The 16,996-nt window shown below is 34.2% G+C and overlaps 1 protein-coding gene across 7 annotated transcripts in view; it reads right to left on the bottom strand.

Moving 5' to 3' along the window:
• ROCK2 (Rho associated coiled-coil containing protein kinase 2) overlaps positions 1 to 16,996 on the bottom strand; it is a 129,570-nt gene that overhangs the window by 37,406 nt on the left and 75,168 nt on the right. For all 7 annotated transcript variants that reach the window (XM_027556064.1, XM_027556065.1, XM_027556066.1 and 4 more), the window contains exons 6-17: positions 16,142 to 16,286; positions 13,386 to 13,524; positions 11,222 to 11,313; positions 10,219 to 10,378; positions 8,659 to 8,719; positions 8,043 to 8,054; positions 3,812 to 3,891; positions 3,604 to 3,652; positions 2,893 to 3,028; positions 2,707 to 2,798; positions 2,235 to 2,481; positions 1,755 to 1,861 (exon numbers count right to left, since the gene is read on the bottom strand). In XM_027556064.1, coding sequence (XP_027411865.1) covers positions 1,755 to 1,861; positions 2,235 to 2,481; positions 2,707 to 2,798; positions 2,893 to 3,028; positions 3,604 to 3,652; positions 3,812 to 3,891; positions 8,043 to 8,054; positions 8,659 to 8,719; positions 10,219 to 10,378; positions 11,222 to 11,313; positions 13,386 to 13,524; positions 16,142 to 16,286 — 1,320 coding nt within the window. The remainder of the gene's footprint in view (positions 1 to 1,754; positions 1,862 to 2,234; positions 2,482 to 2,706; positions 2,799 to 2,892; positions 3,029 to 3,603; positions 3,653 to 3,811; positions 3,892 to 8,042; positions 8,055 to 8,658; positions 8,720 to 10,218; positions 10,379 to 11,221; positions 11,314 to 13,385; positions 13,525 to 16,141; positions 16,287 to 16,996) is intronic.

Here is a 16,996-nt window from a genome sequence, read left to right as displayed (position 1 = left end):
TCATTTGCATAGTTTGCACTACTTCAATATCAATGATGATCAAATATTTCTAGCTGCTACTACCGTAGCTTACTTCTCTGTAGACATCCTAATTTGGTTGTCTCACCAGCACCTCAAGACTAAAATGGATTTATCATTGTCTCTTCTATTTCTCCTTTATTCTTTATTAATTAAAGGCACCACTATAGGTTTTTGTCACAAACTAGGAACTGAAAACTCATTCTTAAGTACTATTCACATGCTACATTTAATCAGTCAATCACTAAGTGTTCCCAAATACTCCTCCTTCAAATATTTCAGATTCATTCCTATTTTCCAACCTTTCAACTACTGAATTAGTTAAGTCTCCATTTTCTGAGTTACTTTATCTGAAAAGCCTCTGATTAATCTACCTACCTATTAATCTTCCTCAAACCTAGTTTTCACATGGTACATAATAATATGTCTTAAATGAATCACTAATAAAATCACCCAACTTAAAAGCCCTTCAGTGGTTAGTCCATTTCTTAGAGCAACTAAGTTTCTTAATAGAGTATTCAACATCTTGCATGGTCAATTTTAGACTGATGTCTGTTTTTGTAAAATTTCATTAGATCATAGCCATGCCCGTTCCCTTTACTGAAGTAGAGACCATATCACCTGCAAAATTTAAAATATTCACTGTCTATCCCTTAAAAGATTAAAATTTCTTGACCTTTACTCTTTATTCTAGAAATACTGAATAGTTTATACTTAAATAAACTATGACCTTTTATCTTCTATCCTCTGTGCCTTCACTCATGATGTCCTCCCCAGCTCATAATGCACCTTTACTTTGTCAGCCAATGCTGCCCTGTCAGATTAGGGATTCATTCTGTGTACCCAAGATACCCTGCCCATACCTCTATCATTCTACTTCAGTCAGTTCAGTTCAGTCGCTCAGTTGTGTCCGACTCTGCAACCCCATGAATCGCAGCACGCCTGGACTCCCTGTCCATCACCAACTCCCGGAGTTCACTCAAACTCACGTCCATCGAGTCGGTGATGCCATCCAGCCATCTCCTCCTCTGTCGTCCCCTTCTCCTCCTGCCCCAATCCCTCCCAGAATCAGAGTCTTTTCCAATGAGTCAACTCTTCGCATGAGGTGGCCAAAGTATTGGAGTTTCAGCTTTAGCATCAGTCCTTCCAATGAACACCCAGGACTGATCTCCTTTAGAATGGACTGGTTGGATCTCCTTGCAGTCCACCACACTGTATTAGAATTATCTGTGTACTTTACTTTTACTTTAGAAATTACCTACTAGATGTGAGGTTGTTAAGGGCAAGAACTGCATCCTGATATTTTTACCACATACAATACACTAAATCCTTAAATGAATGAAAACAAAATATTATCTACACAGAGCCTAGAAATTATGCCCGCTCATAGCACTTTTTGGTAAACTTCTACATGAAAAGTCATGATAATTTTACACCATTTTGAAGATATAATGTACATAAAAATCTGAGTTTTCCTGGGATGTCTAGGGAGAAGCATCCTCAGAACACATCCTAGGAGAGTCCTCCCTTCATAAGCAACTGACATGCTAAGGGCTGCTTGTATGGTGTTATGGTAAGCCTTAAAGTATATATCGTCAATGCACATAACAATATAAGAAAGTACATGAGTGCTGGAAATATCTCAGTTACTAATTTTCCGTATTTTAGAATAAGTTTTTCAACTCGAAACTCTACATCTATCTTCTTACACAAATATAAAACTTAACATGTTTTACCTTTTCCAAATCAGTAAATCTCTCCTGTAGTTGTCTCTTCTCCAGCTCTACTTTTGCTAATAAGATTTTACCATTCTTTACATCTTCTTCTAGGCCAGATATTCTACCTAAAATGGCAACATTTTAAAAAACAATAAATTCATATACAATACAAATTAAATTTAGAGTAAAAAATTCAGAATTCACCTCATACCTTAAAGCTGTTATTTATGAGCAGAAATTTTATAATTGTTGATACAATGCTTCAGAGTTAATTCAACTGGAATCCAATCTACTGCTTTCAGAAGTGGCTTGTTACTTAAAATACTTCATACTATTTGAAAGTAAATCCTTCATTCATAAAATTTTATAACAGTGTATTTCTAACACCCTAACTTTATAGAACAGAGTACTATATCCATACACTTACTACTCCAGCACATTATCCACCATCTAAGGTTATCTCCGAATTGAACTTAAGTGCAATCTCCACTTTAATACCTTGTAAATCATTAATAATCTCTGATCCATGGGTTCGGTCCCTCCTTTCAGATTCTAGAACTGACTGAAGATTGATAAATTCCTTTTCAAGTTTTAACTTGGCAGTCTCCAGCAGGCAATTTTTGTCTTGTAGATCTCTATTGTTAGATTCCAGCTGCTGAATCTGTTTTGAACTTTCTGCCTGTGTTTTCCTTAACCGGGCTGCAGTATCAGATTCTGTTCGCAGCAAAGCATTGGTTTCATCCAGCTGTTATTCCATTCAAAACCAAACAAAAAACAAACAAATCAACACAGCTATATATGATGAAAATACTTCAATTTATTACTCCATTGCAAACTATTTAAAATAAGAAAAACCCTAAAAATATATTTTTAATGATTTCCCTTTTGTAACATTACCAATTAAAACAAATGCTAACAGTCATAAATAAAATTCAAAATCCTTATTATAAATAAATTGGGATCAACCTACTTGTCTCTGGAGTTGATTCACTTTCTCAGTGGATATCTGAGAGTTCTGATTTCTTTTTTTCAAATCTTCAAGCTGATCTTTTAAACTGTTAACTATGATAAAAAGCATTTAAGTAGTAAGCTTCAACACAACACACACATACAAACTTTTTTTCTTAGTAAGTATTTAGTATTCTATACTACAAACCATCATTCTCCAAATTTCGCTTCTTGTCTGCTTCATGATCAGCTTTCCGCTGATATTCTGCATTTTTGTGCTGAAGAAGTGCTTTTTCTCTTTCTAATTGTCTTAATGTTGATTCCACATTTTTCCTTAAGGTAATCTGAAATAATGCTTGAAGTTATTATCAAAGGAAAGTATGTGTAAAAATCAAATGAAAATAAAAAATACTTCAGTTACATAAAACAGAAGAGACCTTTAAAAAAGCTAATAACTAAGAAAAGCCATTTTGTTAAAATTACAAATGGTTTCCATATTTTTAAAATAGCATATTATTCTTAAATAATCAAGAACATAAGTATTTTGTTTACTATTGTAAGCCAAAATTTCTGTAACATTTCATCACCCTTGAACCACCTTTACTTAATATAAACTACAGGTCTGAATAATAAAAAAAAACCGTCAATTTCTATTTTTAAGCCATATCATTAATATGACCGAAATTATTTTTCCTTGAAATATCTACACATACTAAATTAATTCATTTGCAAAAACATAACAAAATGAAGCCTATTATCATGGTTTACTCTATAATCTCAGTCCTCATCAATGCTACAACATATATTTTACTATATAACAAGATTTGTATTAATATGGTATTGAGTGAACTCTATAATAAAGTCAAGCATCAACATTTTTTACAAACAAAAATGTAAATAAAGCATAGAGAAACTTTACCTCTTCTTCTAACTCCTTTGCCACTTTCTCTAAGCGAGTATTAACAGACCTGAAGAATTTCAAAGGCAACAGTACATAAAATAATTCTTACAATAAAGACATTTGCCATAAATTGTAAAATAATCATAGAATTACTTTGTAGCTCTTTTTAGTAAAATGTTTAAATTTACATTTTAAAATATAACATTTAATTATTCACAGAACATACTTGCACTTCTGTTCTAGTTCCTCTTTGGCCTGAATCTCAGTGCTAAGGTGTTCTTCTAATGTGTACAGTTTTTTCTGAATCTGTCAGAAAATAAAAAACGATAAAGTGTGATCACATTTAAAAGGCAAGAGGCTTAAAGAAAACAATGATAATTTTCTTCTCCTTTCTTTCGACTTTAATATAGGTACAGCATGTGTACCTTCTTAACGTGATTTTTATTGACAGAAAAAATCCTCCATCTCTTGCTTTATATCACAGCACATATGTATACATGAACACACTATGTAAACATAAGAATGAGAAGCTCCAATCTTGGCAGAATTCTTCTATGATAGCAAGTTACTTATTATCAATAAACTAAAAAAAAATTGATATCCTCCACTGTTCTTCTGTAGATTATTTATATGAAAATATTGTTATCATTTGTGCTAATAAGATAAAGATAAAAGGTCTACGTCTGAAACAAATATTTGGAATATTTGACTGAATATGCTCAAAAATATATTACTTTTCTTAGAAATAAGAATAAAATTTCTTTCAGTTTTCCCAAAGAAAGCATGCAGATAGCCAACAGATCTAAGAAAATATGTTTAATATCATTAATTATTAGGGAAATGAATGAAAATCACAATGAAGTATCACCTTACACCTGTTAGAATGGCTATCATCAAAAAGACAAAAATATCAAATACTGGAGAGCATGTAGAGAAAAGGGAACCTTCATGCACTGTTGATGGGAATGAAAACTAGTGTAGACAGAATTACCATATAATCCAGCTATTCCACTTATGGGTTTTTATCTGAAGAATATAAAAACACTAATTCAAAAAGATATATGCACCTAAGATATAGAAACAACCTAAGTATCCACTGGAAGATAAATGGATGAATAAGACGTGATATATATATACAGACTAGGAACCACTCAGCCATTAAAAAAAAAAAGGGAAAAAGTGAAATCTAGCTATTTGCAACATGGATGAACCTTGAGGGATGAACCTAGAATGCAAGTCAGAAAGTGAAAGACAAAAATCATATGGTATCACTCATATGGAAACAAACCAAAAAAAGGGAAAAAATAAACAAAACAAAAACAAACTCCTAAGACAGAACAGACTGGTCATTACCAGAGGAAAAGGAGGCTGGGGTATATGAAATGAGTGAATGGGGTCAAGTGTATGGTGATGGTTGATTATTACACTCTTAATGATCACTTTGCAATGAGCACAGAAGTAAAATCATAATGTTGTATACTTGAAACTTATATACTGTTACATATCAATTTCAAAATGTTACATATCAGTATCAAAAGGTAAAGGCAAAGCAGAAAAGGAAAGATATATCCATCTGAATGGAGATTTGCAAAGAATAGCAAGGAGAGACAAGAAAGCCTTCCTAAGTGATCAATGCAAAGAAATAGGAAAACAACAGAATGGGAAAGACTAGAGATCTCTTCAAGAAAATTAAGAGATTCCAAGGGAACATTTCATGCAAAGATGGACACAATAAAGGACAGAAACGTTATGGACCTAACAGAAGCAGAAGATATTAAGAAGAGGTGGCAAGAATACTCAGAAGAACTGTACAAAAAAGATCTTCATGACCCAGATAACCATGACGGTGTGATCACTCACCTAGAGCCAGACAGACGTCCTGGAATGCAAAGTCAAGTGGGCCTTAGGAAGCATCACTACAAACAAAGCTAGTGGAGATGATGGAATTCCAGTTAGGCTATTTCAAATCCTAAAAGATGATGCTGTGAAAGCGCTGCACTCAATACGCCAGCAAATTTGGGAAATTCAGCAGTGGCCACAGGACTAGAAAGGATCAGTTTTCATTCCAATCCCAAAGAAAGGCAGTGCCAAAGAATGCTCAAACTACCACACAATTGCACTCATCTCACACGCTAGCAAAGTAATGCTCAAAATTCTCCAAGCCAGGCTTGAACAGTACGTGAACCATGAACTTCCAGATGTTCAAGCTGGATTTAAAAAAGGCAGAGGAACCAGAGATCAAATTGCCAACATCCATTGGATCATTGAAAAAGCAAGAGAGTTCCAGGAAAATATCTACTTCTGCTTTATTGACTATGCCAAAGCCTTTGACTGTGTGGATCACACAGTCAGTTTGTTTGTAGGAAAGTCTTAAAGAGATGGAATACCAGACCACCTGACCTGCTCCTGAGAAATCTGTATGCAGGTCAAGAAGCAACAGTTAGAACTGGACTTGGAACAACGGACTGGTTCCAAATAGGGAAAGGAGTATGTCAAGGCTGTATATTGTCACTCTGCTTATTTTACTTATATACAGAGTACACCATGTGAAATGCTGGGCTGGATGAAGCACAAGCTGGAATCAAGATTTCCAGGAGAAATATCATTAACCTCAGATATGAAGATGATATCACCCTAATGGCAGAAAGTGAAAAGGAACTAAACAGCCTCTCGATGAAAGTGAAAGAGAAGAGTGAAAAAACTGGCTTAAACTCAACATTCAAAAAACTAAGATCATGGCATCCAGTCCCATCACTTCATGGCAAATATTGGGGAAACAGTGACAGACTTAATTTTCTTGGGCTCCAAAATCACTGCAGATGGTGACTGCAGCCATGAAATTAAAAGACGCTTGCTCCTTGGAAGAAAAGCTGTGACTACCCTAGATAGCATATTAAAAGCAGAGACATTACTTTGCCAACAAAGGTCCATCTAGTCAAACCTATGGTTTTTCCAGTAGTCATGTATGGATGTGAGAGTTGGACTATAAAGAAAGCCAAGTGCCGAAGAATTGATGCTTTTGAACTGTAGTGTTGGAGAAGACTCTTGAGAGTCCCTTGGACTGCAAGGAGATCCAACCAGTCAATCCTAAAGGAGATAGTCCTGGGTGTTCATTGGAAGGACTGATGCTGAAGCTGTAGCTCCAAACCTTTGGCCACCTGATGCGAAGAGTTGACTCACTGGAAAAGAGCCTGATGTTGGGAAGATTGAAGGCAGGAGGAAAAGGGGATGACAGAGGATGAGATGGTTGGATTGCATCACCAACTTGATGGACATGAGTTTGAGCAAGCTCCGGGAGTTGGTATTGGACAGGGAAGCCTGGTGTGCTGCAGTTCATGGGGTCGCAAAGAGTCGGACACGACTGTGCGACTGAACTGATCAATTTTACCTCGAAAAAAGGCGTGCGCACACACACACACACACACACACACACACACACACACACACACACAAAACCTCTTTATAATTTCCTATACTGTGCCAGGCACAATACTGTGAAAAGTTTATCATCAACAACTCTTTTGGATTAATGATGGCTAATTAATTACAAGTCATCTTGCTGCTGCTAAGTCGCTTCAGTCTTGTCTGACTCTGTGCGACCCCATAGACAGCAGCCCACCAGGCTGCCCCATCCTTGGGATTCTCCAGGCAAGAACACTGGAGTGGGTTGCCATTTCCTTCTCCAACAAGTCATCTTGCCATTCTTTAAATCTTCTTATAGGCCAAATTTACCAGTCTTTAAAAAAACTACAATTATAGAAAGTACTAAAGAATCTATTTTGGGAGCATTACTGCCTTTCTAAAGGATTTAACTTTTTGAGTTCCTTTTGTATTTTAGGTACAATGGCATGCACTTTACATTTACTGTGTCATTAATCCTAACAAAAGCCATAAAAAGATGGGTAGTAGTGCATTTATTCGATGAAGAAACAGAAATCCAAAAAAGGTGAACAACTGAGCCAAGATAGCACAGCTAATAAGTGGCAGTGCCCTCAAAGACCTATTAGATTTCCATGGACAATGTTTTTTCCACTATTTTTTCTAGTGATTAGGTTCTCCATGATTTCTTAAATATTTCATGTATCTTAAGAAAAACTGTATATTTCCCTAGTAAGGAAATATAGGCCAATGAACTCGTCAAGTTCAGCAGCTTTTGGCTGCTACTACATTGGTATAACTCGATCACATGCTGATTAGTTTTCACATGTTAATCAAAAGTTCTTGCTGCTAGTTACATATCCTTAATAAACAAAACCAAGAAAAGTACATAATATATATTTTAAACAACAGATCCATAGGAGCAATAACGAAAAGAATACTTGGCAGAAAAAAAGGTTGGGAACTTCTCTCTTGGGTAGGTGTAGTACTCCAAATACTAGATGGAATATGGTTATATCAAAACATCGCTAGAGTGATGAGATTTTTCCTGTTTTTCAACATATTTGACATCAACATACCTCTTGACTCTCCTATTTAAAACAAAACAAAACAACAACAAAAAATTAAAATGCTTGCTATGCTTTGTAAAATTCCTAAAACACAAATTGTATCAAAATTACTCAATTTTTTAGTTTTTTTTTTAGTTTTTATAAGTTGAAGAGAAAAATATTTAGCATTCTCATTTATGTGTCTACATGATTTAGCTTTGTATGGAGGTCATAAAATACTGTAACATCTTGATAAAACTATCCTTTATATCAATTCATTGCTAAATACTCAAAATTTAAATCCATCTGCTATTTCTGTATTCTTATAGCTTACTATCTATACTCATATATAGTGCTAAGATCATAAAATTTTCTAATTGGTAGGAAATACAGCTGTTTATAAACATATTCTATCACTTTTGTAATGAAACTAAGCCTAAAGTCATGTAACTCATCTTTTTACTAGGCACTGGATCTCATACCATAATACTCGGCAAATAAATGAATCACTTCAGTGTTATACTGAACTGGATTGCAACAAGGAAGGCCATCTAAAAGTAACATCAAGTGAACTTTTAAAATACATGGATATTACTAAAGTATTTGAACATGTGATTAAAATAGAGTAGTAAAAATTTATACATACTTCATTCTTCCTTGATTGAATTGAGTCATTTTCTTTACAAGATGGAGAGTCACTTAGTAGCCTAGAAGGAAAGGCAGGAAGTTCTTTTGCATGCCATTTTAACTCATTTTCTGATATCAAGTTATCCTCAGAATTAAATTCTCCTTCTTTTCACTTTCAACATATTTTAAGTTAAGTACTATTTCCCCCTCTTGACATTTATACCATTTTCAATAATTTAAAATGGTATTTCTTGCTTCTCACTCTTAAGCCAATGTTCTAGTCTTTAACATAGTTGAGACTGGAGTCACTAAACAGAACCATATTTTTCCTCCTCTTCACCTCATTTTGAGTTCCTATTTTATTCTTCTTTTCTAGAAATATTCTGAAAGAAGACATCTCTGCTCTTTTTCAAATACAACATCTCTGATCTCCTGGTCTTAATACATAAATCATCACTTCTACTTAACTGTCAGTTTCTCTCTTAACTGGGTCGTTCCTTGCTGTTTATGAACATGCCTGGATTTCTCCTGCACTGATGTCTTCACTTTTGTCAGTATTGCAGCAGTTTTCAGAACCTTATCTTTAACAGGATAAACAACTCATCTTGGTTTGCACTGATTTTCCTAATTTTAACATGACAGTCCCATAGCACATCCTTGGAAACCTCTCGGTCCTGGGCAAACCATAACAGTTGATCGCCCCAACCATTACAAACATGGAAGTATCAAAAACTTTTCAAATGTCTTTAACACTTCATTTAACTACTTAACAGTTTTCAGCAGCTTTTTACTTCCTGTCAAAGTAAAAAGTCCCTTAGCACAATACACAACAATCATCTGTTCCATTATGCTTCCCTCACACTCTAACTCCAGTCTATTTTCTAAGCTTATACCCAATACTCACTCCAGTTGAGCAATATTTATTGAATGATCTTATGCCAGGCTCTGCACTAGATGAAGGTATTACAGGCAAGAAAATAACAGTTCCAATAAATTCTCCAAATGGTTATAATACAGTGATATATACCATGTTTGAAACCTACTGGACTATATTGCTCTGCTCCCAGTATATGCTTAAATTTCAAAGTTGTGCTTCCACAATCACCTCCCCACCACATTCACCTAACCTCCCTACATCTCAGCTACTCAATACCCTTTTTTATCTTTAGACTTGGTTAAAATGCTATCTCTTTCTTGAGGTCTTACCTGACTTCCCCCTACACTAGCTCCAAAGAGATGTGACTTTTATTTTTCTTCTGAAATTAGAAGAATTATGATTCTCAGATCTTCTTGGTACCTTTCTTAAGGCTCATATCACAGTCTACCCTTCATTATGACTATATAATTCTCCTATGTCCCTAAATAGTTGACAGACTCCCTCAAAAGCAGGTGTTCGGTTTTCAAACACACAACACTGCCTTACATTCATTTTTAAATGAATATTATATATAATATTCTTTGAAAAAAATCTCAATTTGAAACAAATTAACTCTTTATCTTCTATAATTCAGAGTCCTGAAGTAAGACAACTCTTTACAGCTAGATGTTGAAAACAATAAAAATATAACAAATCACATACAAATTTTCTCTGTAGTAGGTAAATCCTATAAAAGGTAGCTGATTTCCCACAAAAGCCTTGGGAATTGGGAAGGTTTCTACATCTCCTTTATCATCTTCAATGTCATCAAAATTGCTGCTGTCTATGTCACTGCTGAGTTCAGGTACCACAGGAGCTGCAGCTATTAATAGAAAAGAAACATTGTTTAATAATAATATATATGATTTAAAAAGACAGAAACCACCCCTGTTATGTTTTATATTAGTTATTATAGATTATTAATGTTATATTGATATTAGCACACTATATAAATATTAATACATTATATATTGATATTTGATTAGCAAACAATACTATATTGTCATGATTTACTATAGAAAATTTCAATGACAGATTTACTATTTTATCATTTCGAAGAACTGAAATTCTGTGTTTTATTCTGTGTTTTATCATTATATTAGATTGGTTTTAAACATAGATGAATTAATCTATGCAAGGCAGTATGATATTATTCTAGGTATTAAACTTCTAAACAGCAATAACTTGCATATACATTCTTTAGTTTTCAGAAATTTTCTACTACATCTTTAAGTAGAAATATTTCTTACTCTTAAAATGAATTAATGTAAATATACATGCAGTTTAAATGAACTACTATGCTTACCCTGGTATTCACCAGAGTACTCTCCATAAGTAACTAATTATTGATTTATTAATTCAAACATATGAATTAAAGAATTATATTTCCCCAATTCTGAAAATTATTGAGATCCATAAAACTTAGCTTGGCAAATTAAGAAACCTATAATGTTTATCATAAAAGCAATGGGAAATAAAGACATACTAGTTTGCTAAGATACTGATTTAAGATTTAGTTACACAGATTCAAAATGAATTGAAATACAACCTCTCAACTTAAAAATTACTATTAAGAGTATCAGACACGCTTTTTAAATCAGAAGAGGATTCAATTTATGAGATTTAAAATGTGATGAAATGGAAATATTTAAATTTATTGACTTACTCTCTCTTATGTTATCCCAATTCCACTGATCATTCTTAAAGAAAGGATGTTGTTTGATTTCTTCTACCCCGTTTCTTCCAAGGCGTACCTCCCTAAATAATGCAGTTAAACATTCTATTATAAAGAGTAAGATTATAAAAATACAAAAATACTCATCTCAATGAGGATCAGAAATGAGTTTAAAAAAATTGAAAAGCTTCAGCTTAAATACTCCTCAAAAATAAGCAATCTAATTTTACAGCATGTGATCTCTCTAAATAATGAATATCATGGAAAAGAAATTATGTTTCTACTTGCACTTTGCATCAAATGAAAGTACAGGAGGCTTTCAATTAAAAAAGTCACTGGCATGTGCCAAAATCATATGACCAATTTTAGGGCATAAAATGAATGGAGATCTAACTTCTGGCACAGAAGAATTTTTTTAAAACCTCTATAATAAAAATGTTATTAAAAAAAATCCTCCCCTCTTCTTAAAAAGAACTCACATATTGTGCTTAAAGCTATCCATATTCACTCTGGATAGATCTACATCTATATTAAATGTAAGTTAAATATAAATATGTATTGCATTTATATTAAAACTGTCAATCTGAATACAAGAAAAATGTTGCTAATAATTTCATTCTTTGACTTTGAGTCTTCAGTGAAGACTATGTGGAAATAATAAGCAATTATGCCCCTGGAGCTATGTTTAACATAAACCAGAAAACCTGTAAAGTTTATAGAAGGAAGTGCCCCTAGCCACACTAATGGCATTAAATTCTTCTCAAACTATCTTTTCTCCACCTACAATCATTCTTTAGATTGCAACTACCACTGACCATAAATCACTAAGGCTAGTCTTTCATGAACACATGCTATATATCCTGTTTTATATTTTATCTTTCAGCACAAATTATAATCATTCCTATCAACTCCACCTGGTCCTCAAAGCAAACATTATATAAAATTTATTTTGAGTTTATCACCATGAATTGTTCATTAATTATGTAATTAACAAAGCTTTATTTTACAAATGATTGATAAATAAATGAAAAAGATTAAAACAATGAGTAAAAATATAATTTTCTGCTTTGTATGGAAAAATAAACAATTCATAGTACTTAGTTTGACAAAAATGAGGGAAACAATTCTTAATAATGGAAATAAACCCCATGTGACATTTCTGGGGGTCAAATTTGCAACTCAAGTAGGTCAATTTTAGAATGTATAGCCCAGAAATCCATCTTTAAGAGTTTACCCCACAAAAAGTATTAAAAGAGAAATGTATGAGAATGGTCACTATAGTACTGCTTGTAACAGCAACTGGCAAACAAACAGTAAGGCGTGCTCAGGAAGATAGCATCACAGAGCAAGAAATGTCCTCAGTTATCACCTAAATCTGATCCCATCATATTTAGAATGAGTAAAATTATTTCGCCAGAAAGTAAAATAATTTCCCTAAAATCATAAAGCTAATGAGTTCAGTCTGGTCCAAAGTGAAAGCACCCACGTGTACGCACTGGCCCTTTGACAGGATGACTCATATCACAAACGTAAAGTTGGGAAACCAGAAAAGAATAGACAGGGCAAGGGAGACACTTCAAGGAGCTTTCCAGGCTTCTCTTTTTTAAGGCAGGTTTTCACAATAATGTTCATCTATTTTAAGAAATATAGAGAAAAAAAAAAAAAAGAAATATAGAATTTTCAGGATGGGCTTGCTCATATTCAAATGCAAATTAAAAGGGGCTGGGAAGGAGGCACTGCAAAGTCAAACACAGTTTTTAAGATTATTAACTTTTGAGTATTTATCTGCACAAAATGTTCTTCTCTCAAAAGTTGTACAGTCAAGAGCAATATGGCTCAATCATTTTAAAGGATAAAATGTGAAAAATACAGAAGTTTTCTTTTCTCTCAGATGCATTATTTTACCAAGTTTTCTTTTTAGATATGAGAGTTAAGATCAGAGTTGGATTACCATCAGGATGCACATACAAAATGACAACAGTAACCCAATTCCAGGCTAAGCAGTAGGAAAAGGCTAAACCAGAATTCAATGCGAGTTGGATAAAAAGATTGATTTTATATGTGTATATATAAGAGCTCAGTAAGCTTTCACTTCTACAAAGCTAAAAGGATTCTCTACAAAGAAATCTCTATAAAGAAATTTAATGTATATTACCTATCTGTTAAGAAGGCACAGATGAGATTCTTCGCATGTTTAGAAATTTCTGCATCTTCAGGGAAACATAGTGAGTTTTTATGATCCATAATTTTGCTATATGTTCCTACAAGTGAATCTGCATAAAATGGAGTATCCCCTAAAGTACCAAGAAAGAAGACACAGAGTGTAACAGAGAATGCAAATTAAACATTTTTTACCTAATATTTAAATACGTTAAGTTTAGATTTATCACATGCATGTAAGAAGGAAATGTCTATGGGACAGGAATCTCAGTCAAAACAAACATGCACACACCAAGAATATATTTAAATTTTAACCATATCAATAAGCCAATAATTTTTAAGATCAAAATAAAATCAATACTAATTGTACAATGTGTTGGGTAATACATAATGAGAAAAAAATTAATGTACTGGATAACTTAAAAGATTACTAAGTGCAATCAGATCAGTTAGAGCCTTTTAATGCTTCAGCTAAAGCAAACCTTTTGTTATACAATACAGTAGTCACCAACCATAAGTGGCACTTTAAATTAATTAAAATGAAATAAAATAAAAAATCCATTTCCCTAGTCACATTAGCCGTATTTCAAAAGCCCAACATGGCAGGTCCCCACCATACTAAACAGTGCAGACATAAGCCACTTTCATCACAACGGCCTGGACAATGCAGCTCTAAGAGTCAGATCAGCCTCATTATTTTACATACAAGGAAGCCAGGCCCAGAGAGATGACATGTGATTTGCCTACGAGGACACACAGCTAGAGCTGAAAATGGCAGAATCAGTCTCCAAATACAGTGTTCCTGCCAATTGATGACTGTGATAAAGAGGCACTGAAACAAGTGTAAAGACTTTCAAAAAAGTTCACAGCATCATTTTGGCCAGTACTTAAAGTCTAAGAGTTAAAGGCCCTGCCAGTGTGCTTCAAATCACCTTAGTACAAACCAGACTTCCCCAAATCAGTCAAAAAGAAGTCCTCAGATAGTTTTTGTTTTCCAAGGGTAGTAGAGGAGAGTTTTGAATTCAAGTTTTTTCTAGTGTGATTTTTAACTGCAGTAGACTCTTTGAAGTGAAGTCTAGTGCCAACCAACCTGATGAGTGAGCACACAGTATGCTCAGAACACTGCAAATCAGTGCCATTCAAACTCATTCAGCTCTCAGAGCTGAAAACGGTAGCAGGTGTATAAATGGTCTCTTCAAATAACCCAGGTGACTTCCTCCAAAGTATATTATTTTTTAAAACTCTGGGAGAGTCTAGGCAAATGATGGAATATATTCCACTTTCAAAATACTACAAGACACACCTAATAAACCATCAGACAGGGCCTAGACATGGGGAGAACAGACAGATACCTAAGAGAATACAGTGTGTACAAAGAGACCCAGAACAATTTGCAATGACAAAGGCCCAGAACAAAGCAAGTCACAGTAGGACATGAGACTTAGCACAGTAAGGTCAACACTACACGTACACATATGGTCATTAAGAGAAGGCATTTTAACTACAAAAAGTTCTAGGACCAAGGGTTACCTAATTTTGTACTGAGATTTTTTTTTTTAAGCAATAGCCACATTCAATCATTATACAGATTTTACAGATTTCCACTACCAATTTCTTTCAGAGTCACAGAAAAGAAATTCTCCAAGTTCTAACATTAATTCACTCTAAATTCTTATGATGTTATTTGCCTTAACACATTTGCCTCATAAAGTAGATTTTGCTACATCTCCCCTGGGCTGCCCTCATAGCTCAGTTGGTAAAGAATCCGCCTGCAATGCAGGAGACACTGGTTTGATTCCTGGGTCGCCAAGATCTGCTGGAGAAGGGACAGGCTACCCACTCCAGTATTCTTGGGTTTCCCTTGTGGTTCAGCTGGTAAAGAATCCGCCTGCAATGTGGGAGACCTGGGTTTGATCCCTGAGTTGGGAAGATCCCCTGGGGAAGGGAAAGGGTACCCATTCCAGTATTCTGGCTTGGAGAATTCCATGGACTGTATAGTCCATGGAGTCTCAAAGAGTTGAATACAGCTGAGCCACTTTCACTTTCACCCCTTACCCTAAAGCCACTGGTTTCCTTGGCCAGAAGACATTTTTGTGACTCTAGTACTCAGGAAGAAGAAATCTTAAAAATGAAATCTATGGTGTAAAGAAAAGTTTTGAAATACGTGAGCATTTCAAATTTTGATGTGGCCAAAGTAAAAGAAATTATTTAACTTGTCTCTGAGTTTTCTGAGATTGAAACACTATTATAGAATATATTTATCTTGATAGTCAAATGGTCAATAACCATATTTGACTGGAATTACAAACCAAATATATATACAAGTAGCAAATATAAGAAACATAGTTTACAAAAACTAATTATATAATTACATAAACTGAATTATTTTCAGTTCCTTATTTACAACAAAATACTACTGATTAAGAAAATCTTAGAATGAAGGCCCACTGCAGCTGTAAATTTGCTTGTTCTAGTATTTTCTTAATCAAAAAGGTCTATGGAAAGAATATTTCCTAGCAGTAAACTTTCAATTCCTTTCATATTCTACTCAATTATTGTACCAGCATGAGGTTTCATTTTAATTTTCTAATCAACAATCTGTCACATTAGATGCTATCAATTCAAAGGTTTAAAGAAATTCTACTTTCTCCTTAGAACACAAGCAATTAAATTTTTTTATAGTCTCACATTCTTGACTTAGAACTTAAGTGTTGTGAGATAGGTTTTAAAAAACAATCCCAGTTTACTTACCCACCAGCATTTCAAAAAGGAAAACACCCACGGACCACCAATCACATTCTCGCCCATAGTAACCATCACCCCCTTGTGATTTCAGGACCTCGGGTGATATATAATCGGGTGTTCCAACTGCTGTATCACAATGCACCATGCCTGTCTAGGTAAAGTGCAGAGAAAGGAAAAAAGATGTATATAAAATGTGAGTAAACACACACACATATAAGCAAAACTAATCCATTTATTATTATTAATACAGTGACTACCCACTGCTACCAACAGACCTTCACTGCTGACATGGTTTTGGGAGGACAGAGGATAGACGCATTATGAAATACATAAAAATGTCTGGATTATGGGAGATGAGTGATAATTTTCCAGCTCTAAAATATTAGAGGCTTCATCAATGAAAGAAGGAAAAGGTGGTTAACTTCATGGGAATTCCATGCAAATCAACATCTTCTCTTTCTTACATTATTAAGGAGTTAACAAGAGAAGTACAAAATGTGGTCTTAATGCACCTGACCTGGGGAAAAGAAAAGAATTATGAAAGGAAGCTTTAATATTTCCAAAGAAACTGCAGTGATTAAAACTGCAAAGGCCCCAGCTTTGGAGGCTGGATAAAGAAATGGTTCCTATTATACCAAGAAAAAAATGGAAGAAATAGACCAACTGTTTAAATCAAAAGATCTTAATTGTTTGAAAGCTATACCTCCAAGCTGCATGTTTAGAAATGTGGAGCTGTGGCATCAAGGTATTTGGCAAAATTATAAAAACACTCTTTTCTGTGTTTAGTTTCCGTGGGTAATAAGATAATCCCTATCTGATGTCTTTCTGACAAGAACCACTGTAGATAACACCTGTGTGTGT

Source organism: Bos indicus x Bos taurus, chromosome 11 (genome assembly GCF_003369695.1).
Source record: "Bos indicus x Bos taurus breed Angus x Brahman F1 hybrid chromosome 11, Bos_hybrid_MaternalHap_v2.0, whole genome shotgun sequence".
Classification (NCBI taxonomy): domain Eukaryota; kingdom Metazoa; phylum Chordata; class Mammalia; order Artiodactyla; family Bovidae; genus Bos; species Bos indicus x Bos taurus.
Note: the sequence above shows the minus strand (reverse complement) of the source record. Positions and strands in the feature narration are given on the sequence as shown.